Below are 24,440 nucleotides of genomic sequence, written 5' to 3'. Positions count from 1 at the left end.
CGAGAGAAAAGCGCACTCATTTAATGTTTAAATATTTACCTTTTTATTTGTTTTAAACACACAACATTTGAACACATCACTGCTACCATCTCTTGCAATATAGCTGAATATTTTCAAATCATTGCTATCGTGAGATACGTAGAAAATACGATATATTGGGTGACTTAGAATCTCCATTTCCGGAGGATCGTTCCACTGATGTTTTCTCTGTAATATATAAAAAGAAATATGAAGTATAAAATAGTACCTTTCTTTTAGAAAATGTAAACACGTATGTAGTGGACGTCATATTTGAACGCCCCAAATATACATTTTTTGCAAACCAACATTCAGGTAACAATGGACAGTCTGAAGATCTGGCCGGCGCATACCATGTCAACTTATTTGTTGACTTAGACTTTTTGGAGAAAAAAAAACGCTCAGACTAAATCCTTCAAAAAGGCCTTTGATAATTTAGTTTCTTTAGTAACGTGAATTTTGACAGAGAATCCAGTTCTCACTATTTTATTTTTATTTTCAGATGCGTATAATACATTTTAGAGACATTTTAAGTTATTGAAACAGTGACCTACTCGCATCCGCTTTTGACCCATTGTCATCCCTGATGACGATAAGTTCTTTCTTTTATTTTGCGTAAAAAAAATGCATTTCTTCTATAAAAAACTATATTTTTTCGCGCAAAATTTTAATAATTAAAAACATATAATTATTTTTGATTATAATGTACCTACTATATTTAAAAAAAAAATAGACAAAATAATGAAAAGTTTAATACATACCTTCCGCCTTTTCCGTTTCAAACAGACTCGTACTCCATCCACTGAGATATAGAAAGAAACTTTTTTTTTCTTTGCATTTTGTGTTTTGCATTCATACTAGAGATAAACGAAAATGCAAATTATACAAAACTCACAGGTCTACTGGTAAATGTCTTACCCGGATTCTACGCATTGCTTGAACTATTTCCGTTCTGCTACTGGGACGTGGAACGATTTGCCAACCTATTAACTGGAGATATATACAAAAAAAAACAAATTAAACCATGATTACATCATCAGTGAGCTGAAACATATTTTGGCCTAGCAAAATAAAATTTTTATGGAGAATTAGAAATTTTCCATAAAAAATTTGAAAATTGGCAATAAAAAAAGGTATGAGCAATAAATAAATATAAAATTTCCACAAATAATGAAAAATTTCCATCTTCATTCTTCCTCAATGGCTCTACATTCTTACTGGAACTTGGCCTGCTTTCCAACTTAGTATTCTATTACCATTTCCACAGCTTTCTACGCCCGCCAATGCATGAGTATGTATTTCATGCGGCAAGTACAATGCACTATGGTCCAGGATACAGATTTAGGCGGAAAGATGCATTTTACGCCATAACTATATTTTTTAGAAAAAAACTGTTGTTGTACAAAATTGTTCGAAATTGTAAGGCCATTATTATGGTGCAACCAAAAAAAAAAAAGTGGCCCATAATATAAAAAATATTAGAGAATATTTTTTTATTTCTCGAAATATTGACATGTTATGTTCTACAAAGTTATAGCGCAGCTTATTCCAATCAATTTTGCTAAAAAAATTATTCTGTAGCTCTTAAGTTGGCTGATTTAGAGCAATTTTACTTAATTAGAGTAGGGTGTACCTCAAAAAACAGTATTTTTGATCTACTATTTTTGTTTTAGATCTGCTGAGGAGCAAAGGAGGCTTTGACCGGGCAAGATGTGTTTTTCTACGCTTGACAGAATTTTTCTTCTTTCAGGATGAAGATTCTTGAAATATAAGGAAATAGAAAGTGAAACTACTCCAGGATTTCTTAGGACGACTGCTTACTCAGCGAATTATGGATTTGTGCTGATTGACGTTGAGAATGCTTTCGTCAGGAAAACCAATAAGTATACTTTAAATATTAATTAATTCTACTTCAACCACTCAGTATCAGTGCTCATATCTAAATTCACAACTTACTGGTTTTGTTCTATTCTTACAATTATAATGAAAATTTTAGATTGTATATAGAAAATTTTACCCGAAATGGAGTTAAACCTTTCCCATACGTAAGTTCAATCCTCTATTTTCTGGTTTTCCGTTTAATCGGGAATTTTTTGCACTAACATGGATTCATGAAGCAGATGTTTCATAAAACGGAACTAAAACTCGACAAGCGGTTTCCGGTTTACATTTAAAACATCCTTTCGTTTGTAAATATTGCTTTTCAAAATTTTTAGAACTAGTGTTTTAGTAGAAGTATTTTTATTACGTTTGTAGTGTGTAGCGGGTGTAGGATATTTTGGTAGTGTTGTGTAGGAATCTTGCGAGACTTAATTAAGATCTTGGCATGTGCTGGGTTGCCAGATTTTTATAAAAGAAATGTATAAAATACTAATTACTCTGCGGAAGAAGGATTCTGATAGTTTTGCGTTTACCTTCTTCTTCTTCTTCTTATTGGCCTTACATCCCCACACTGGGACAGAGCCGCCTCACAGCTTAGTGTTCATTGACCACTTCCACAGTTATTAACTTCGAGGTTTCTAAGCCAGGTTACCATTTTTGCATTCGTATATCATGAGGCTAGCATGATGATACTTTTATGCCCAGGGAAGTCGAGACAATTTCCAATCCGAAAATTGCCTAGACCGGCACCGGGAATCGAACCTAGCCACCCTCAGCATTGTCTTGCTTTGTAGCCGCGCGTCTTACCGCACGGCTAAGGAGGGCCCCTTGACCTTGACCTTGTGTTTACCTGGATTTTTTTTAATTTCTGTGGGAATTTCGTATGGAATTGTGGCACCTATTTGTGATTGAAACGTATTAATATCCTATAAACTTCTTCGACCTGAAGTAGTAGTGTGGATGTATCATCTGAGGATATTATGCGAGACTATTTTTAGTTTAATATGAGAGGAATCGGTAAAACTACCCACAGTGCATTCATGTTTGTTTCACCAAATGAAATAATTTTATGCCTTCTCCTCAATGGTTTTCCCTAAAGTGAAAACATATGTTAAGCAAAATAAAGTTGAAACAACGACAAACATGAAGAATAAAACTTTTCATGAATTGGCTTGATTATTAAAAAAAAATGAAGTCTCACATATATAAATATTTTATTTAGTTTTTCCTTGAGTAGCGTATATTACTTAACCCCTTTCATCCAAGAAACACCTTGTATTGGTTTTTATATAACTTTTTGTTTCATATAATTACATGGTATGATGCTAGAAAATCAGTTATAATTCTTATAGCTTATCATATATATAATAATATTACATAGATTTTATATTCAGAGGAATATTCAGCATCATATTAGTATTTTGCATTGTGAATCAACAAAACAGTAACTAATACGTTTCGATGTCAGCGATTCAAAAAAAATTCACACTCTGGGCGATTACTTAACTCAACTAAAAAGAGCTTCAAATTTGAGCATGCAACAATAGCGTCCAGTATTAGGGTACACTTTTATGAGCCGTGGAATTTAGTATTTTTTATGGTGTTATAATTTCGCTTAAAATGGTTATGATGTCTAGTATTGAAGGATCTTCCCCCTCCTATATTTACAACATTCAATCTTAATTGGGTCATATTTCTAACTTTGAGCTCGTTTTCAAAATTTTCTCTTTGTATCTTTTATGAGGTATTGTTTGAATAAGAAAATTCAGATATTAGGTAGAAGTATTTTGCTAGTACTGATCAATCGACAGAATATTCTTTCAAAGGTTTTTATTCAATTCACGTTTCTTTAAGGACTTAATTTCCGTCTAGGATTATGTAACCACTATACTATAGAATCCTGATTTGCTATATGGAGGTTGGGGTGTACAATATAAAAATAAGAGAAAGATAACCGTAAAGCTTTATTATGATGAGTTTAGAAACAAAAGCTCAGTTATTTACTTACAGCTTAAAATTTTAACTGCAACTTGAAATTGAAATTTTTTGTAGCTATCAGTGGAAGCAAAATGAAAACCTATTTTGATGAAATTTGTTTTTTTATCCATAGGAAAAACTAAACTATTATATCTGATATTTTATTGGGAAATCAAGAAATCCACCTGAATAGTAAAATGGCATACATCAAAATAAAAGCAACATTTTCATTACGGACCACTGGGCCAAAACATCAGAATTCTTGATCATGTGATGACTGATCGGTTCCTACTGGATACCAGCTGCTGACCATTGGACATTTTATATCATTAGTCGTAGCTGCCGTGCCCTGATGAATTTCGGAACCAATTTATGGTGAACTCAAGAATGGACGAATTAATTTGGTGAGCATGTTCCAATTATATTATGTTGTATTTCATTGATGGTGCCCCATACATAAAAACTAAATACGCACAGGGCATCGTTTGCTGCTATTGCCGCGGATATTGTGGGAGTCCCAGATATCCGGTTCAAGCTTTAGTGGGCAACGGTGGCTCTTCTCGACCTTCTACTCCCCGAGTTGTTACTACGAGTAAGGGCGTCCTTGTGAAGTTTTGCTGTACCTGTTATGAAGAACTAGTGCATCCCATTCCCTACACTCTCTGAAGAAATCTTTCTTCAGTAGTGAATCCTTTTTGTAGTGCTAGTCTTCATAACAAAAAGGGCACCATTACGGAGCATGAGATATGATCAAATTATTCGTAGTACTACTTAACCAACGCCCCCAGATGGGTGAGGGATAGAGGATGAAGCACACACACACACTATTTTTGTTTTAGATCTGCTCATTTAATTTTTTATTTTTCACGGATATCACCTTCTGAAGACTTTTGGGGCTTTTAAAAACGCGTGTTTTTCTATAAGAATATCGTTCTTCCGTTGTCAAGTTAAATCAATTTATTTGAAAAAACATGATTTTAGTAAAAGCAAAAGGTGCATTTTTTTGAGCTCTAAAAGTCACCAAAGACGACTTTTTCGAGAAATCCAAAACAAAAATAGTAGATCAAAAATACTTTTTTTTAGGTACACCTTAATCCAATTAAGTAAAATTGCTCTATATCAGCCATCTTAGGTGTTACAGAAGAAGTTTTTTTTAGCAAAATTCACCTGTCATAAGACGAGTTTATACAATCCCATTGAATTCCACCACTTAATTGTATCTTGACAGATACGTATTTCGACCTCAACAGTAAGGCCGTCTTCAGTGTCTCGTACTTGACTCGACTTAGTCGACTTAGTCGAGTCAAGTACGAGACACTGAAGACGGCCTTACTGTTGAGGTCGAAATACGTATCTGTCAAGATACAATTAAGTGGTGGAATTCAATGGGATTGTAAAAACTCGTCTTATGACAGGTGAAAACATTCCACTAAAAAGCTCAAAATAATTTTCTTATTAGCAAAATTGTTTGGAATAAGCTGCGCTACAACTTTGTAGAACATAACATGTCAATATTCCGAGAAATAAAAAAAATATTCTCTAATTTTTTTATATTATGGGCCACCCTATTTTTTGGTTGCACCATAATGATGACCTTACTATTTCGAACAATTTTGTGGAACAACAGTTTTTTCTAAAAAATATAGTTATGGCGTAAAATGCATCTTTCCGCGTAAATCTGTATCCTGGACCATAGTGCAATAGATACACTATGCCTAGAGAGCCAAGAATGTCTGGAAACATCCTGGACCAGACCAAGAAGTGAACTCGCCATCTCCTGATTTGCAAACCTACGCCTTTGCACGCAAGGCTAACTGGAGGCTAAATAGAGATTCATAATTGAATTTTTTCCACAAAACAAAAATAAATTAGCACTTTTAAAAGCAAAACAAAAAAAATAAAAGCAATTATAAATTTTTTTTTATATAGAAATCAAATCTCAGCCGAGCAGTTGTGAAGCAGCAAGCAAAGAAAAAAAAAAGAAATCAAAATGTTCCAAATACAAAATTTCCATAAATTAAGAGGTGACCCAGCCTAGGGCTGAAAGCCTCTAAAATAAAGACAATAATAATAATAAGTAGGTGGGAGCTCAGGTGAAATACCCTGGGCGTCCATGAAAAACCACCATTTCGAGTAGGTGGGAGCTGAAGGCCCAATTCCTAAGCACCAATGAAAAACCACCCTCGGGCGAGCACTGGCGCTTGAACCTAGCTATTTAGCACTGTAAAGAATTAAATAACTTTACAGAACCCGTAGCTTCCGGGAATGAAAGCACACCCAAATATGAAGTTACGCTCAAGAACAATACCACCCATGCGATTGCCCCAGGAGGGAGCCCCTACTGGAGCTGGTCCTGGAACGGGGGACAGAGCGAGCGGCCAGCGGCTAGAGGAAGGAGAGGTGCAACAGCGACCCTCTAGTCATCGGGCTTAGCCCGTGCCGACAAGGCGAAACAGAAACGGCAGCAGAAGAAATCACCAAGGCAATGCTGCACCTGCTGATGTTGCTGTGGTTGATCGACGTCAATCACTCACGTTAGCGGGCTGCCGACGGCAACGGATCATGTGGACAAGGGAGATGAATCAGTACGTGATCCGTTGCTACTACGTTTGCATCAGGATGGAGACGGATATGTCCGGCAGACCGGCGATGCTGGAGATGTTCAATGAGAGGTTCCCTCGGTTTGCACCCCAGCTTGACCAGAACAAGTTGTACACACGCCAGAGAGCTATTATGTCACATAATATGCTGACTCCGGAAGACGTAGAGTACATCAAGCGGGAAGTGCAGAGGGAATTAGGAGAGGAGGAGGAGGCAAGATCGAGCGATACGTCGAGAAGGAGTTCTGTTGGGTTGGATGCATCAATCGCAAGTAACCGTCGCGATTCGATTGCACCCGCCGCTCCAGGACCAACAGTGGAATTGCAACGATAGCAATTGAAGGACGAACTAGCCAATCATATGGGCACAGCAGTTACACGGTTCCGTGGGACAGACCCCATGTCCCGACACCGGATACCCAAGTTGCAGTACTCCTATCGGTTGACGAGTATAGTAAGCATCCTTAACCAGGATATTTTACCACAGTACTTGGAAACCGTGGAGAACCTTGAGGAGCTGCAATTTATCGTGTATTCGGCTGCAGTGGCTGTTGTAAGAACGTTGGGATTGCGAACGCGCCCACAAGGTGAGAGTCATGGACGCGCACGCCCCAAAGCACGAAAACCCGCGTGGATGCGACATCTGGAGACCCGCATCGCCATACTGCGGTCAAAGGTTGGTCGATTAACACAGTACAAGCAGGGGAATCGATCAACCAGGCTAGTTCGGAATGTTGCTGAAATTGTGAAACCCACAGAACTCCGTGATCTCACCGAGGCGAACATAACTGAGATCCTCGACACCCATGTACAGCGGTTGAGTGCTCTTGCTAAACGACTGCGACGTTATGGAGAATGTTCGAAGAGGAAGGAGCAAAATCGAATGTTCAACATCAACGAAAGGGAGTTCTACAACCACATCCGAAACGACAAAGCCGACTTTGGCGAGGGCCTTCCGGAGATTGGAGAAGTCACGCAGTTTGGTCCAATCTATGGGAGAACCCCGTCATACACAACGGCGATGGGGTGTGGATGACAGAAGAAGAGCAATATCGTGGTGGAATTGGAGACATGACCGCTATCAACGTGACCGCCCAAGACATACGTGAGGCTACTCGGTATACCAGGAATTGGTCTGCACCAGGACCCGATTTTGTGCATAATTTCTGGTATAAAAAACTCACAACGGTCGACGGGCGGATGACGGAATGCTTCATGAGCATGGCGTATATCGACTATAAAAAGGCATACGACTCAGTACCTCACTCGTACCTTCTTAAGGTACTGTAGTTGTATAAGATAGACGGTAACGTCATCAGGCTAATGCAGCACGCTATGGGGATGTAGAGCACATCCCTACACATTACCGACGGAGAAAAGGTGTTACGGTCCAGGACTCTCAGCATTAGGAGGGGCATATTCCAAGGCGATACCTTTAGTCCTCTATGGTTTTGCCTTGCCATGAACCCTCTTAGCAGAGCACTCAACCAACACAACTATGGCTATCATTTGAAGAGTGGGGAAAGGAGTACAAACATTACCCATACCTTCTTTATGGACGACTTGAAGCTGTTTGCGGAATCTGTGGAGAAGCTGAACCAATTTCTGCGGCTTGTAACGGTATTCAGCAACGACATCCGGATGGAGTTTTGTATCGATAAATGTCGATCCATATATCTACACCAGGGTCACCTGGTGGGTGCCGACAGTTTCCGCGTCAACGAACAGGAGGAGATTCGAAACATGGTTGAAGGCGAAACGTACAAGTTCCTAGGTTTCCTACAACTGAAGAAAATTCGCCATACGACAATCAAGAAAGAGCTGCAGGAAAAGTTCTTGCATCGTGTCAACGGTATTTTGAAGAGCCTCTTGTCGGCCGGCAACAAGGTGAAGGTGATAAACACGTTTGCTGTGCCATTGTTGACATACAGTTTCGGGGTGGTGAAGTGGACCAAGACTGACTTGGAGGCGTTAGAACGAGCAGTAAGAGTGGCGTTCACTAAGCATCGCATGCGCCATCCAAAATCGTCCATTGAGAGAGTCACCCTGCCACGTACAGTAGGAGGAAGAGGCGAATGTGTTTCCCAGATCCAGCAGTTGCGAAGATACTTCGTGGAAAGCCAGAACCGCCACGAAATCTATCGCGCTGTGTGTGAAGCTGACCACGGATTCAGTGCCCTGCATCTGGCGCAGGAGGACTATCAGCTGAATTGCGACATCAAATCTGTCGACGAGATGATCGCATCGTGGAAGCAGAAGGAGTTACATGGGACGCACCCCCATCGACTGGAGCTGGAATATATCGACAAAGCGGCGTCGATTACGTGGCTGGTGCGGGGTGAACTCTTCTCGGAAACAGAAGGATTCATGGTAGCCATCCAGGACCGGGTAATTGCGACGAAGAACTATCGGCACTATATATTGCACGAAAAACTTGGGGGACCGCTGCGGGCAGCGCACTTCAGTAGGAGAGCCGATCGAACATATCATGTCCGGGCGGTCAGCCTTAGCTGATTCAGCCTCTCTCGGTCGTCATAATGAAGTAGCCAAGATTGTGCACCAACAGCTTGCTTTAAAGCACAACTTGGTTAACCAATTTGTCGCCTACTACAAATATGTGCCTGACCCGGTTCTGGAAAATAGTTTCGTGAAGCTGTACTGGGATCGCGAGATCATAACGGATGTCCTCATTCGTGCCAATCGGTCCGATATTGTGGTCTACGACAAAGGATGAAGCAGGTAACCCTCATCGACATTGCTGTCCCGCTAGACTATAATGTCAAAACAACATTCTCCAACAAGATAACGAAGTACCACGACTTGGCGGAGGAGTTGAAGCAGATGTAGTACCTGAAGGACGTGTGTAATTTCGGTTATCTCAGCAACCGGAATCGTCCCGAAATCTCTTCTGAGATCCTTAGGTGAGCTGGAACTATCTCATAACCTCAATAGCATCCAAAAGACAGTGGTTATTGGAACTTGCAGCATAGTAAGAAGATTCCTGAATCACCATAACTAATTCATCCGGTGAAAACGTTTATTATATGCTTTTTAAGTCAACCGGCGAACGAGATCCACGGAGCCTAATCCCCTTTGGCATTAAGATTGCCCGGGGTAGGTGAAAATTCTCAGCACGCTTGCTGAGGAAGTGCCAAAAATCTATAATAATAATAATAAATTTCCATAAATAAATCAATATAAGCAACAAACAATTAAAAAAATCCACAAAAAAAAAGAAAATAAAAAAATCCATAAAAAAAATTCCACAAAATAATCTAAAAAGAGCAAAAAAAAAAGAAAATAATAAAATGAACTTTGAAACGCTATCTATGGAGAAATGCTCATTTTTATTGAAGTTTTTTATTTTTTATCGCTCTTTATTGTTTTATCGAAAAAAGGAATTTTTAGTGTTTTTTTGTGTAAAATCTTGTAATTGTTTATTGCTAATATTGATTTATTTATGTAAATTTTGTAATTTTTCTGTGGAACATTTTGATTTTTCATGGAAAATTCCTCTTTTATAATTGTAATTTTTGCTTTTGAAAGTGCTAATTTATTTTTTGTTTTGAGGAAAATTCTTAATTGTTTGTGGGAATTGTATATTTATTTATTGCTCATACTTTGATTTCCTTAGTGACAATCTCCTTATTTTTCTGGAAAATTTCTAATTTTTTAGGGGGAGTTTTTATTTCATTCTTTTGGCCTAGATTATGTGGAAACTTGATTTAAAATAACAAGTCAGAATGTTTAAGTACCAACGTGTGGAACATATTTCTCTCAGGGGACAGAGCTCCATTTTTTTCTAATTCATGTTTATTAGAATGGGGCGCAGCTCTATGATAAAAACGCAAAATTCTTCTTCTTCTTCATTGGCATTACATTCCCCACTAGGACATTGCCGCCTATGTTCATTAAGCACTTCCACAGTTATTAACTGCGAGGTTTCTGAGCCAAGTTACCATTTCTGCACGGCTAAGGAGGGTCCCGCAAACTTTCACTCAAATAAAACCAAAAATTTTTAATCGTTATGGGACTTCGAACAACTAGTGCAGAAGATGCGCTCGATCGGCCTGCTGTCCGCACCGCATTTGAAATTTATAAGGAAACTAGGCGAACCTGCCCGATCTCGCTCGGGTTTTATTTTCGATTTGTCAATCTTTTAGTTTAGTCATATATAAACACAGCTGATCCCAAGACGAATCGATTAGTGAGGAAATCTTACAAATCGGTCGATCCGTTCATGAGTTGTATTGCCTCAAAGGAAATGCAAACTCATTTTTATATATAGAAGAAGATTAGTAGGGGAAAGTGGGTAAAACCGACACCTTAAGCAACTTTACAGTTCCCCAATATATGAAGCAATTTTCCGGTCTAGAAATTTCATACAACCATACTTTGGCTCTTCATGCATCAGTCTATGAGGTCTCACGACAATACTTCTTGATAAAATTTGATTTATGATGAAAACGCGAACAGTCCATCTTCCAGCCCAAACAACTGGGGTGCGGGTAAGATCGACACAACATGAGGGTAAAACCGACCATCAAGTCGTTATGGAATCGAACATCAGAACAATTCTAAATGATGTTACAACATGATTGAAAATGTTTAACAATATCCATTTTGATTGTGTATGAAATTCATGTTGGTTGATGGTTGATCACGATGGTTGAACAAAATTTTATATATTCAAAATCATCACCACATATCATATTTTATTTAGTTTCTTTAGTGGGTCGGGTGAAAAATATATAGAGTATAAGAATGTTAGTAACAAATCTACTAACTGCTGTAAATATTGACCTACATTTAAATTTCACTTATTTTAAAAAGTAGTTTATAACGGCGATTTAAAATAAATGCGTATAGTGCAGTTATAACAAGAAATAAAAATGACTAGTTCCGTAGGTGACAAGCTACATGCTTACAGGGGTGAAAATGGATCACGAAAGAACAACACTTGAGACGGGATTGAACATATCTAAGAGCAAAATAAGCCTAAAAATACGGTTCTTCTTTGATCGCTATTGTTATCCGACCTGTAGGTTTTCCTTGATGACTCAATATTACCCCCTAGACCTATTGTCACGTCCAATGATGATATGGTATGTAATCAGTCTATGATTAAGTTATATTCCCCGGCGCCTCGTTTTCCAATACTTGAATGATATTATGCGAATGATGAGTCTAATAAAACAGATGTATCTCGTGATTCGACGGCAGGTGTCGAATTTACCCCAACTGATAACATAATAATGATAAGATACATGTGGATGTTTATAATTAAAAAAGTTAACTATTTTTCCACAACATACACAAAATGATGTTCAATTATGGATCAGAGATGGATTAAATACTGAAAATCAACAAATTATTGTCGTAAGAGCTTATACACCGATGCCAAAATTTTACATAACTCATCTCCTCAATGGTGATCAATGCTAATTATCTGTTTATTATGACTCTTACACGTCTCCACCAGTTACAAAATGACAAGAAATACAAGAAATCAAACGTTTATTCAAAGTCTGTCGAAATTCTGTCCGATAATCACTTGAAATCAGAAATTTGAAGTGGTGTCGGTTTTACCCGCAGTGTCGGTTTTACCCATAATTCCCCTATGCATTAGTATGCATGCATTTTTGCATTTTTGCTCCTAGAAATTTCAATTAATCGTCAATCACGTGGCTGAATACGATAGTACATAGTCAGAAAGATGCTTAAAGATTTTGCCAAGGAAGATACGCTGTTGGAACGTCCTTAAAAAAGTTATTACACTTCTAACAGAGGCCGCATCCGCATATGCAACCTGTGCCCTGCATAGGTAGCAATTTTGTCCCTAACATTTAAACTCTCGATAGATGTCATTCTTATCCAAATATATATTTGGATTATGTGCATTTATCATATGTTTTGTACAAATTTGACGAATAATAAATACATAATCGTAAAATATGCATAGATTTTTTTTATAGGCGGCATATGATATGAGGCAGGCAACTGAAATGCTGCGATGGGGGCGCGTTATATTTTACTCTACAATACCGAAACGACGCACCACTACATGTTGTCCAACACGTGCACTTTCAGCCGAGAACGGTTTTCCATGCATCATACACGCATTATTTTATATGTGTAGGTCACCCGCTCTAACCGCAATCGGCGATGTATAGGTAGTCAAAGCGTTCTCCGTTGGCAGTGCACGGTTTGGTGCCGATGGAGAAAAGTATTGCGATTTGCAAATAAAATTAGCAATGCAGACAACCTGCAGAAGCAACTTGCACAGGAACGAGCTGTCAAAATTCATGCTGATTCGTCTGTTTTAGGCGTGTTATTCAATGGATTCACGTTAGTTTTAGCTTGATGTGTACATCAGAGCAGTGGTGCTATCATATTTTACTTACTTTTCAGGGGAAGTATGTCAAACATTGGCACTTTATTTATTAGTTTTATGATACTTTCCTGTAAAAAAATAACTTTCTATCACAATATCTTAAATGTGGAGTAAGAGCTCATTATATTTTGCTTAAATAGAATATCAAATCATTACGACTTCAATTATAACATAATCTTCTTAAAAGATAAAATAGCCAGCAACACTGTATGCAAGATCTTTTGCATGTTTGCTGCAACTTCGTGCATTTGGCGAACTCAACGCAAACTGCAATAACATCGGTTTGGTGCCTACCGAGTAGATATACCTATACTGCCGTGATATGCATAACAGTCCCATGTACATAGGAAATCCCAGCAAACATGGGACAAATATGCGTATCACGGCAGTATACCGCTTCAAACAGCGCATGCGTGCTTGGGTAAAGAGCTCGCGATCGGAATAAAATAGAAAGAGAAAAGAGGCTCTCTCAAAGCGTCCTATTGGGAAAGTCCGGCTTTGAATAAGCACACCGGAGCAAAAGCGTCTTTCATATTGATTGGGATTTTAGCTTATGAAGAATTTTTCGTCAAATCCAGTAGGGTAACCGTACCCTTAGTGGAGGTAGCACCAATAGTGGAGGTAGTGGGGTTTTAATGCGATTTATCATAATTATACACTTTACGATGGTTTCAATTGATGCGTCGTGCTTTAAATATCCTGTCAAATGCAACTTATACTAAAATTTCGCTTGAAAAACGATTGAAAACAATGATTTTCCTTAATAAAATTGTCTCCTTTGCACCTGTACCAATAGTGGCGAGTCTCATAAGAAATCAATGGATAGCATCACCATGGGAACCAACATTAATTTTTACCGCCACTAAAGGAACAGTGTACCCATAGTGGTGCAAGCAATATATGGTAATTGTTGATGTTAAATGACATCAATATCATTTTTGTTAGCCAATTTATTAGTTTATCTATTGGCTAAAGTAATAAAGTTGTAAGTTTCCCGTAATTATCAATTTTTAAAATTTTTATTAATTATAATTATCAATTTTTTTCGTAATTATCAATTTTTTTCCTTTGTGGATCTACTAATACCTCCACTATCAGTACCGTTACCCTATATAAAATATTTAGGAGCTATCCGTATACCATGTGAACAACTTAGGCGGTAGAAGGGTATGAAGAATGTCCATCGTTCAGACAAATTAATAAAAAAAAATGCATGAGCAGATGTGTACGCTGATGGAGGGAAGTAACACATCTAAAACTGTTTGACTTCTGTCCACGTGGTATGAGAACAGCCCTTCCGAAAGAAAATTATTCGTCAAAGGAATAAACTAACAGCGAAAAAAATGATAATTGAGGAACGTTCAGTTTATAAACTTCATTGTACAGACCCATGTTTTTGATATGTATGACATGCTAATTACAAATGTGTATTAGTCATTTAATCATTCTTAATATATTTCAATGTTCTGGTTAACATATAATAATATTGTCGACACTCGTCTTATTGTACGAAATAACTTGAATTAAAATTAAAATAAACCGTTCCATTGAATAGATAGATAGATGTCTTATCTGTCATAATGAAAAGCATAACGATTGTCCTGGTGGTATTTTTTTTAAATTTAACGCACTGTCACTTTAAGTGTAGGTAGTTTGAGTCAAATTCGATTTTTTTAACCTTATTTTTGTGGGATCTCCAATAGCCTTGATGGCGAGTTCGATTCTCGGTAGGGTCTAGGATGTTTTCGGATTGGAAACTTTCTCGTCACACTGGGCATAGTGTATCCATTGTACTTGCCACACAAGATACATACTCATGCAATGGCGGGCATAAGAGCTTTCAATTAATAACTGAGAAATGCTAATAGAATACAGAAGAAGTTGAAAAGCAGGCCAAGTTCCAGTTGGAATATAGAGCCATTGAAGAAGAAGAAGAAAAATAACCTTATTTTTGTAAAGAACATAATATGTTTTGCATATTACTTGCACAACCAATCTTTGATGTGTTATAACTATTTCTGTAAAGATTCCAGCAGCGTTCTTCAGTATCCTTTGTGTGTGTGCATTTAATTTTTATTTTATTTTTTCTTCCTAAGCAATAGAGGGGGAATCTGCTCAACAGGCATCCTGGGAAGCCCAGGAAGTGCGGGGTTAGGGAGCACCTCCATCAGCAAACGAGGGAGGCAGGGCTACATACCCGACCCGCTAAAGCGTTTCATTTGCCGCCAAGCCCATCGTCTCTTCGGTACAACCGGCCCATTGCCGGCTTTCCAGGTCGCTTTACCATGCTCTTTGTCCTCGGAAGGTGGGAAGGGTCGACTTCGCGCCTGCTTCCCTCGAATGGTATCAAGAATGATGATGCCGCGTGCACCCCAAATTGACCTCTCTACGATAGGGCCTATTCGTCAACACACAGGACTTGCCGACGTGGTGTCTACGCCTGCCCCAGCCTTTGCGAGGACCCCTTTCCGTTCTCGGGCTCGGAATCCGCCCGGTTGACCGACGCCGCGAAAGCGACGTTACCATGTTGTTCTTCACGCGGCCACTTGTTTGATAAAAGAATCGAGTTCGACCACAGGGCACCGGTATGACCCATGAAGCCGACTCCGAACCCTTGGACCACCTCTTATTTGTGCCTGACCTAGCCATTCCTCGAGTCCACGCGCCACCTTCTGTGTAGCTCCGAGACGATTTGGACGATAGCTTATAAAACGGCGTTCCTCCGGGGTAATGTCCAGACCACATGTGGCAAGCATGTGGTCACGCATTGTGCGAAATCGTGGGCACACGAACAACACGTGTTCCGCCGTTTCCTCTAAACCTGCGCACATCGGACACGCATTTTCTCGTGCTACTGAATCGAATTGAAAAATTTCATTTTCACCTGATGTCTGTCTGACCATGCGTCAAGTTTTTCTTAGTGAAGCCACGGATTTGTTTGTTATTTTCTAACAGCAAACAAGAAAAGGTGGAGTCAAGTACGAGACACTAAACACCACCTTACATTTGAGGTCGAAATACGTATGTGTAAAAGTAATACGAGGTGGTGGAATTAAATGGAATTGTACTAAACTCGTCCCTCACTTAAAGGTGCCCTCCTTAGCCGTGCGGTAAGATGCGAAGCTACAAACCAAGACCATGCTAAGGGTGGCTGGGTTCGATTCCCGGTGCCGGTCTAGGTAATTTTCGGCTTAGAAATTGTCTCGACTTCCCTGGGCATAAAAGTATCATTGTGTTACTCATGATATACGAATGCAGAAATGGTAATTTGGCTTAGAAGCTTAGTTAATAACTGTGGAAGTGCTTAACGAACACTAAGCTGTGGGGCGGCAATTTCCCAGTGGGGAATGTAATGCCAATGAAGAAGAAGAATAAACTCGTCTTATGACAGGGAAAGAAAAACTGACAGTTCTAACAGCAAACAAAGGGAATGTTTTGTAAACACTCCACACATACGGATGTAGATGGGAACCTTAATAGTATGGCTCAAACCTTAGCTCATTATGCTGCGGTTGAGCATATTTAGTGTTGTACATCAGCATATATTGGAGCTTTAACCAATATTATGCCATCAAACGACTTGCCTATGGCGCCATGTAGTTAAAAACAACGATAATTGCTCACAATTGCTTATTTTAGCCTTATTTGGGACAAGTGGCTGTTGATTTCGAACATACGAAAGATTTTTTTAAACTTTATTTATGTGTTTTTTTAATCCACATATTAAGTTCAACAACGATTATACTTGTCATAAGCAGTGTTGTGCTTAATCATTATCAGACGATCATGATTGCAATTTTCATGTGAAAACTTCTCACGTGAAAACAGTAGGCGAGTTGTCACCGGCGACAACTTCTCAAATTTTGTACTCAAACGATAATAAACACAGAATTTTCATTCAATCATTAATCTGCACTAATAATAGCTAATTGTTAACAGTCCCGTTATATCTTATATTTGGCATTATAGCTTCATGCTAGTGAGGAAAAAGAGTTCAAAATGTAACGGTAAATGCTTCAAATCAAGATACGATTTTCGAACGATTCTTAATCGCTGGCGAGTTTTAATCACTTGATAATTTAAAAGTAAAATCGCGGGTGAGTTTGATCATTCTCGATTTTTCGAAAATTTGATTTTTCCCAACCCTGGTCATAAGACAAGTTTGTACAATTCCATTTAATTCCACTACTTTATTGTACCTTTGACAGATACCGATTATACGAAAGATAGAGATAGGTTGCAATTTTACTTACGTTAAACAAAAGCAGGAAATCAATACCTGCACTCATGAGAGATTTTTTTCAAAAACGTAAACAATAAGTTAGGTGGGAAAGCCGCAAAAACGCACCAACGGAGAAATTCAATTGAAAACCTTATTCTAGGCAATTACATGCTTATTATTTTGCATAAACAGCTAGAATTTTACCTCCTGTCTGATATTATTACGCCAAGATACATAATTAGGGGAGATATGTATAAAATGCGCCGGTTGGGTAAAATACGCAACTACCTTCTCTTGGTTTCCAAATTTTGTCTCAAAATCGCAAGCAGCTGAAGCCAAAAAAAAACATTGTATGCCTTCAAACGAAAAAAAAAATCAGTCACAAACTCTGTATTAAAAATTTTAAAAATAAAATATTATTTTGCCTCATTCCAACGTAATTTCGGCGTTTACGTCCTCAATGCTTTTTCTTTTTTCTCCTTATTACAATCAGTCTGAGCAGGGATTGAATCCTAAAGAGAAAGAGAAAGTCTCTCACTTATCATCTCTGCATACTAGACTGGCCCAGGATTCAAAAAGTCGTCCGATTCTACCCCCAGGATTTTGCCTTTGGATAAGAAAATCATTCTCTGAAAATTTCAGCCTGATCGGTTATTGCATAAGCTGGCGCAATTAATTTGAAGTTAATATGGGGGTTTCAGCCGAAATATATGGGAAAATACACCTGTGTTACTATTTCGTACTGGAAATTGGATGGAAAAGCCCGATTGAGCCCAGATTTGCAGTTAACACGCCAATGACATAAAATTCTACTATGATTAAACGAGTGTAGCGGGTAGGCACCGCGTGGCACCAGTACTTGTGCACTGCGGAGCTGTCATGAGTTTCATATTAGGTTTCTTATTAGGTCATTCGGGTAGCTTTGTTTTTATTTTATTATCTGCTGATATCTATGCCTCATTGAAATTATAATACTTATTATAATTAATATAATAATATAATAATTTGTATCAATGTTATTTTAGTAGAATATAAAGCTGCAAAGAATCTTTATCCAAGAACTTTCTATAAATGTACAATTTGTTATAATGTTTATGAATTATTCCAAGTATCAGTGAATAAAATAAACGCCTGCTTTTCAACTTAGTGTTCTATTAGCTTTTCCTCATTTATTAATTCAAGACAAAATTTTCAAAACGATATATCTGCTTTTGTAAACAAAGAATCAAACGACGATTTGACGAATCTGATAGCTCTCCCACGCAAACCAACACCACCAACAGGTAGCGGAATCATTCACCTACCTATTGATGGTATTGGTTTGCGTGGAGAGCTATCGATTCGTCAAATCGTCGTTTGAATCTATGTTTACAAAAGCAGATAAGTCATTTGAAAATTTTGTCTTGATTTGAAAGCTTTTCTATGCCCGCCATTGCATGAGTATGTATCTTGTGTGGCAAGTACAATGGATACACTATGTCCAAGGTGTCGAGAATGTTTCCAACCCAAAAACATCATAGATCGAACTGAGAATCGAACTCGCAATCTCCGGATTGGCTATCCTACGCCTTAACTCGCAAGGCTACTGGAGAGGCTAAAAACTATCCACATGAAGTGATCTTCAAATGATCCATTATATCGTCGGATTATTATACATTAGGGTGGCTTAAAAAACACTTTTTCAATTTTTTTTCGGTTCTATTTGATACTCTGATGCTCTGGACAAAATTTCAGCCAAATCGGTTAACGTTTGGGCGGTGCTAAACTCGATAGAAGTTTATATAGAAAAATGTATGCAGAAACATCCAGAAACAGTGTTTTGCAGTTGGACGACACATTTTACGATGTAGAACAGTGATCCCCAAAGTGCAGCCCGCGGCCCGCATGCGGCCCGGCCCTCAAAGCCTTTTCCTGCGGCCCGCGAAGAATTTCTGGGAATACACTACATGTGGCCCATTGATAAGCATTGCATGACAGCAAAAGCATTTCAACATTCCTATTTTTTTTTTCAGTGTACTCGGGAACCTGATGTTGAAGCACGATTTATGTATCGTGAATAGTTTCATAATTATGATTCAAGAAATTCGTTACTTTATACATAGATGTTATGTAGGCTGACACCAAAATACACTTCGATGTCTAGAGTACAGAGTACAGAATTGAGTAGTGTAGAATCCAGTTTTTTTTAATACAGATAAACATAAATTTATTACTGTAACTAAGATAGTGAACACAGTTTTAGCTGCATCACATGACGATGTCGAGCAAGGTTTCTCTATGTCAGGGAAAATAATGAGCGATAATATGACATAAAGTACTTTAAAATTGAACTTTGTGAGTTTCAATCAGTTGAAGTTGCATTAAATTAACTTCATATTAAGAATTCTTACAGAGACCGAGTTACTTTTCACACAAAGTTTATACAAATACCCATAGAAAACTATCGAAAGGATTGGCCGACCCTACCTAAGCAAAGACTGTTTTGATGTCTTAGCAATATATACAACAGTTAAACAATATAGCTAGCCGATTCCATCTTAAAATTTTATAAAATCTCAATTATATTGATAATAACATTTTAAAAAAATGGGCTATGTTACGATGCCGGACAACTCATAAGGCAAACCGCTTTTTAGTTGGCAGCTCTTAGGGAACAATGCAACACGCATCGGTGGATCAGCATTTTGGTGCCGTGCATGCAGACGCGTATTGCATTGTCAACTAATTCACCCACTTTAAGCTCCTACTGTTATTGAAAAAATCTACCTATTGCTGGAAAAATCTTATTTTAAAAAGTTCTTCATTATTTTAATTTCTTTAAGTTTTTTAACTACTAAAGATTTATAAGCTTTGTGAGTTCAAATAATTCTCTATCTAGGAATCAATTAGATCATTGTTTTTGCAGTTTCACGGAAAACTACCTGTTTCCGTGACGGCTGATATATACTTTTTTGTGGTGTGACTAAATATGATTTATCTGATACGGGAGCTTGGCAGAAGGAAGGTCGTGCGATATATGCCATCACAAATATTGCCCTCCGCTCGCTTTCAAATCGACTTCTATAAAAAAAACATTCTTCATGTCTGCCGTATCCTAACGGAACTATCAATTCTATACTTTCGCCTCTAATGCTATCATGAACATGTACGTCCGAATTTGGAAGATGATATTAGCATTTCCATATCATGATTTATCATGGTCAAACTGCAAGCTTCTGGCTTAACGAACGAATACCTTCCCCAATATCCAACTCCGTGGTACTTATGAGGTTGTCACTAAGGCGATGACATCTTGCTAAGTTCCATCCTTTTCCTGGTTACCGTGAAGATAGGCGTAGTAGTAATCTTCGTGCTCTTAATTTTTTTAAGTTTTTGTCTTTTCTTGATTTATGATAGCACTCTAGATAAGGATTAAGGATAAATATGAGTATCGCTACATAGTTTTTATCCTTAGAATTTCACCATAACAATGCTAATACAACTTGTAGCTCACTATCTGGTTATAAACTTTATACAAAAGTCACTATTTGGTCACTTTTCCTGAAACTAAAAGTCACTATTTGGTCACTTTTTTAGTCATCGTTGGTCACGAAGTCACTATTTTGAATGGCATTCATCGCTACCAGGCCTGCCGCTACTAATGGATCTAAAAGTCAGCTACGGCGATAACACGTTATATCATTACAAGTACATATTTTATTTGAACAAGATTCACAGAAATAAAATATTTTGTTCAAATATACAATAATCTGTAAAATGCATTATGAACTGAAAAACAAATGTTGCAAACATACTGTGGCCCACTCCAACAGCTCAAAATTTCTATGCGGCCCTTTATAGACAGCATGCTGGGGACCACTGATGTAGAACTATGATACTCGTTCAGTTCTTGTAGAATTAAATACAGAATGTTATGCTGAAACCCGCGAGATGATTGAAGTTTATTAGGCAAAAATATTTGCATTTTACTGGAGTGTTGTATGGGTTAATTTTTTTTAAATTTTCAAACGTAAAAGAAACGAAATTTGCTCAAACCCCACTTCAGAAAAATGATAATAACTTCGCCGGGTAAACACTAATCTTCTCGCGGTTTTCAGCATAACATTCTGTATTAAATTAATATCATAGTTCTTCATCGTAAATTGTGTCATCTGACTGCAAATGACTGATAAGAAAATAAGTTAGATAAGTTAAGATAAGTTAATTTAATGCAACTTCAACTGATTGAAACTCACAAAGTTGCGGATAGTTGCAGCTGCAATACACATGATTTCATAGGGTACACCGAAAACAACGATTCTGTTGATGTTTTAGGGTGGAACTCGTTGGAACTACTTTAAGTTTAAGAATCTTTATCGATTAATATTTCAACGAATTTAACAAATGACTGTTTTTGGATGTTTCTGCATATATTTTTGCCATATAAACTTTCAACGAGTTTAGCACCGCCTAAACATTGACCAATTTGTTTGAAATTTCGTCCAGAGCATCAAGACACCAAATCGAAACGAATAAGTGGGCGGCCCATCTTAAAAATTGGAAAAAGTTTTTTCCATACTGAATTGAGCCACCCTATTATGCATATTAGCAAATGCTAATATAATCGATTTATTTTCGTCTGGTTATTAGGAATGTTATGATTTTCGATTTTCTTCTGCTGCTACGAATCAAAATCGCATTTCGCTATTCAGCAATGGGTACCCCCAATATAATCCAAATTGATTTGATTGAGTTGATTGATTTTTAACACTATGTATACTTTGTATACCCACTCGCATGTCAGTCCCATACTGTTTTTTCGCATACTGAGATAATAGCCATTGAAGTTTCAAATCGCATCTTCCATTTAAAACTTAATCAAAAACCTAATAAATTTCAAGATGTAATCTAACTTACCTAAAAAATTGAAACATCGTCGTATCTAGCTGAAATTTTAATGAGTTGTTCATCATTCGGTAGATAACCGTGAAACAATTTAGTTTGATCGAAACATTGTTTAGTTTTGTGCAATCAGGTCATGTAAATTCTTAATAGTAGGACTGTTATGCGGGTACTTTCAATATGGGACGCACATGACTTGGTATTAATACTTGATAAACGTTTAGACTATAAACTTTATGTACATACTACAGACCCCATTTTTCTGGTAAGATATGCTAATTACAAACCTGAATCATCTAATCATGCTTAAAATATTTCAGGTACAGCATTCTATTTATTGAATTTTCATCAAAATCTGCGCGGGGCTTCAAAATCGTTTTGTAAATCAGCGCCAGTCGTAACAACCCTGTTCATTGGGCTTACTCAAAAGTTATAAAAATTTTAAATGGAACTGTTATGCTAGTGGGCAGTGACATCTAGTAGCATCTACATATTGATATTTTTGCTAATTTTTAATAATTAATGCATATTTGTTCGTCAGGTACATTGCAACTATTTTGCAAAGCCATTTTGAAATATCAAAATCTAACTTAATTCACCGAGTAGTGATACTGCCGTTTTCGCGTTTAGCCAAGCCGCCAAGCTTATATGGTGCTAATATTGTTTGATGTACCATATTCTTCATAACATTTAAACCCAAGGGTCGATGGTCATAAAATTCAAAAGTGATCAACAAGGCGCAAAGCCTTTATCGAATGAAACTTGTTGCAAGAAATTCGGTTTTTTTATATTTTATTACTGCGACCATTTTTTTGATCTATTGTAATATATTCCCCTTTTTTTCTTGCTATGTCATTATGGCGTATCGCTATTGGAAGTGATCGTCATTGTTTGACTAACAGCTTCTCCCCAACACGGCTCAGCTGTTCGAATGAAATGCACCACCGAATTGGGATTTGTTCTACCAAGCTCAAGTGGTTCTATAAGCCCCTTGGTGAAGAACTTTTGTCTTGTTCGAAAAATTGCCCGACAACGGCATAACAGATGCTCCGAATCTTCTTTTTCTATGTCGCAGAAGCGACATAGATCATTCTGAAGTTTCCCTATAAGCTTCAAATGATATCGACTCGGACAATGACCTGTAATAGACCCGTATAAGTGCTAAGGTCTCTTTTAGATAATTCTAAGATGTTGCGAGTCATGGAAACATTCGGAGTGATAAAACGTTTCGATTGCCTGGCATTAGTTGCGTTCCTAAAATTGGTTTCTATTTTCATAGATTCCCATACGTTCAGCTCCATACGAAGAGAAGAAGTTGGCAAACTGCACAAAAGTTCCGTTCCTGTTAACCTACTTGATGATCCGAGACTCGCAAGCATTTCGGCTTTTTCGTTACCATATATTCCACAGTGTCCTGGAACCCAATATAGATTAACTTGATTCCGACAAGACAATTTTGGAGGGACTGAATGCATTCCCAAACTTGTTTTGAAGTGCATGTTGCCGACTTCAGAGCATTCAAAGCTGCTTGGCTGTCGGACATTAAGCATATATTTGAGTGTCTGTAGTTCCTACGCAAACATATTACAGAACACTCTAGAATTGCGTGAACTTCCGCTTGGAATACGGATGGCCAACTTCCCATGGGAATCGATATGTCTATCCCAGGGCCAGTAACTCCTGCTCCCACATGGTTGTTCAATTTTGAACCGTCAGTATAAAACGTAATTGATCCTGAACGAAGTGTTGGTCCTCCATTCAACCATGTATTGCGCCCAGGATCAATTACTTTGAATAGTCTATTGAAATTGTATTTTTCTCCATCCAGTCCTCATTGTTTATTACTAGGGAGTTTATACTGAAGTTTTTTAGAATGTTAAGATGACCCTTAAGGTCACCTCCTAAGAGGTTTTCGGATCTTCTGATCCTCAAGGCAATCTTTTCAGCTTCTAATTGTACAATTTGATGCAGAGGAAGCATGTACAGTAAAGCATTTAGTGCACTCGATGGTGTACTGCTCATTGCACCTGTAATTGAGATAGTCGCTAATCGTTGAAGTTTTTCGAGCTTCATCTGAGCACTCTTCTCTTTCGTACTTGGCCACCAGACCAACGAACCATAGGTAATTCTTGGTTTTACTATAGCTGAATATATCCAATGGATCATTTTCGGCTTAAGTCCCCATTTCCTACCAAAAGTTCGTTTACTAATTCGGAACATGTTTATCACGGATGTTCGAGGTGTTCGAGCAAGAATACCTTTGTTTATAGTTATTGTGTTTATCAGAAGTGAAATTTACCCATTGTATTCGAAATAACCACAAACTCGCGACCGTGATTTTTACTCCCGAACAAAATACTGCCCTGCTTTTTTACTTTGCTCTGCCCGTACTCGCAAACAAAGCAAGCACCAGAAAAATGCAGGCAGTAGGTTCGCGCGAGTGTGGCATTTTTTGTAGGCCCAATTA

The 24,440-nt window shown here is 37.9% G+C and overlaps 1 protein-coding gene across 1 annotated transcript in view; it reads right to left on the bottom strand.

Annotated features, from left to right (window-relative positions):
- The window catches only part of LOC134217415 (capon-like protein), a 61,243-nt gene that overhangs the window by 32,793 nt on the left and 4,010 nt on the right, over nt 1-24,440 (bottom strand). Inside the window, exons 3-5 of the mRNA XM_062696159.1 lie at nt 937-1,008; nt 780-875; nt 40-207 (exon numbers count right to left, since the gene is read on the bottom strand). Coding sequence (XP_062552143.1) covers nt 40-207; nt 780-875; nt 937-1,008 — 336 coding nt within the window. The remainder of the gene's footprint in view (nt 1-39; nt 208-779; nt 876-936; nt 1,009-24,440) is intronic.

This window comes from Armigeres subalbatus, chromosome 2, assembly GCF_024139115.2.
Source record: "Armigeres subalbatus isolate Guangzhou_Male chromosome 2, GZ_Asu_2, whole genome shotgun sequence".
Lineage (NCBI taxonomy): Eukaryota > Metazoa > Arthropoda > Insecta > Diptera > Culicidae > Armigeres > Armigeres subalbatus.
Note: the sequence above shows the minus strand (reverse complement) of the source record. Positions and strands in the feature narration are given on the sequence as shown.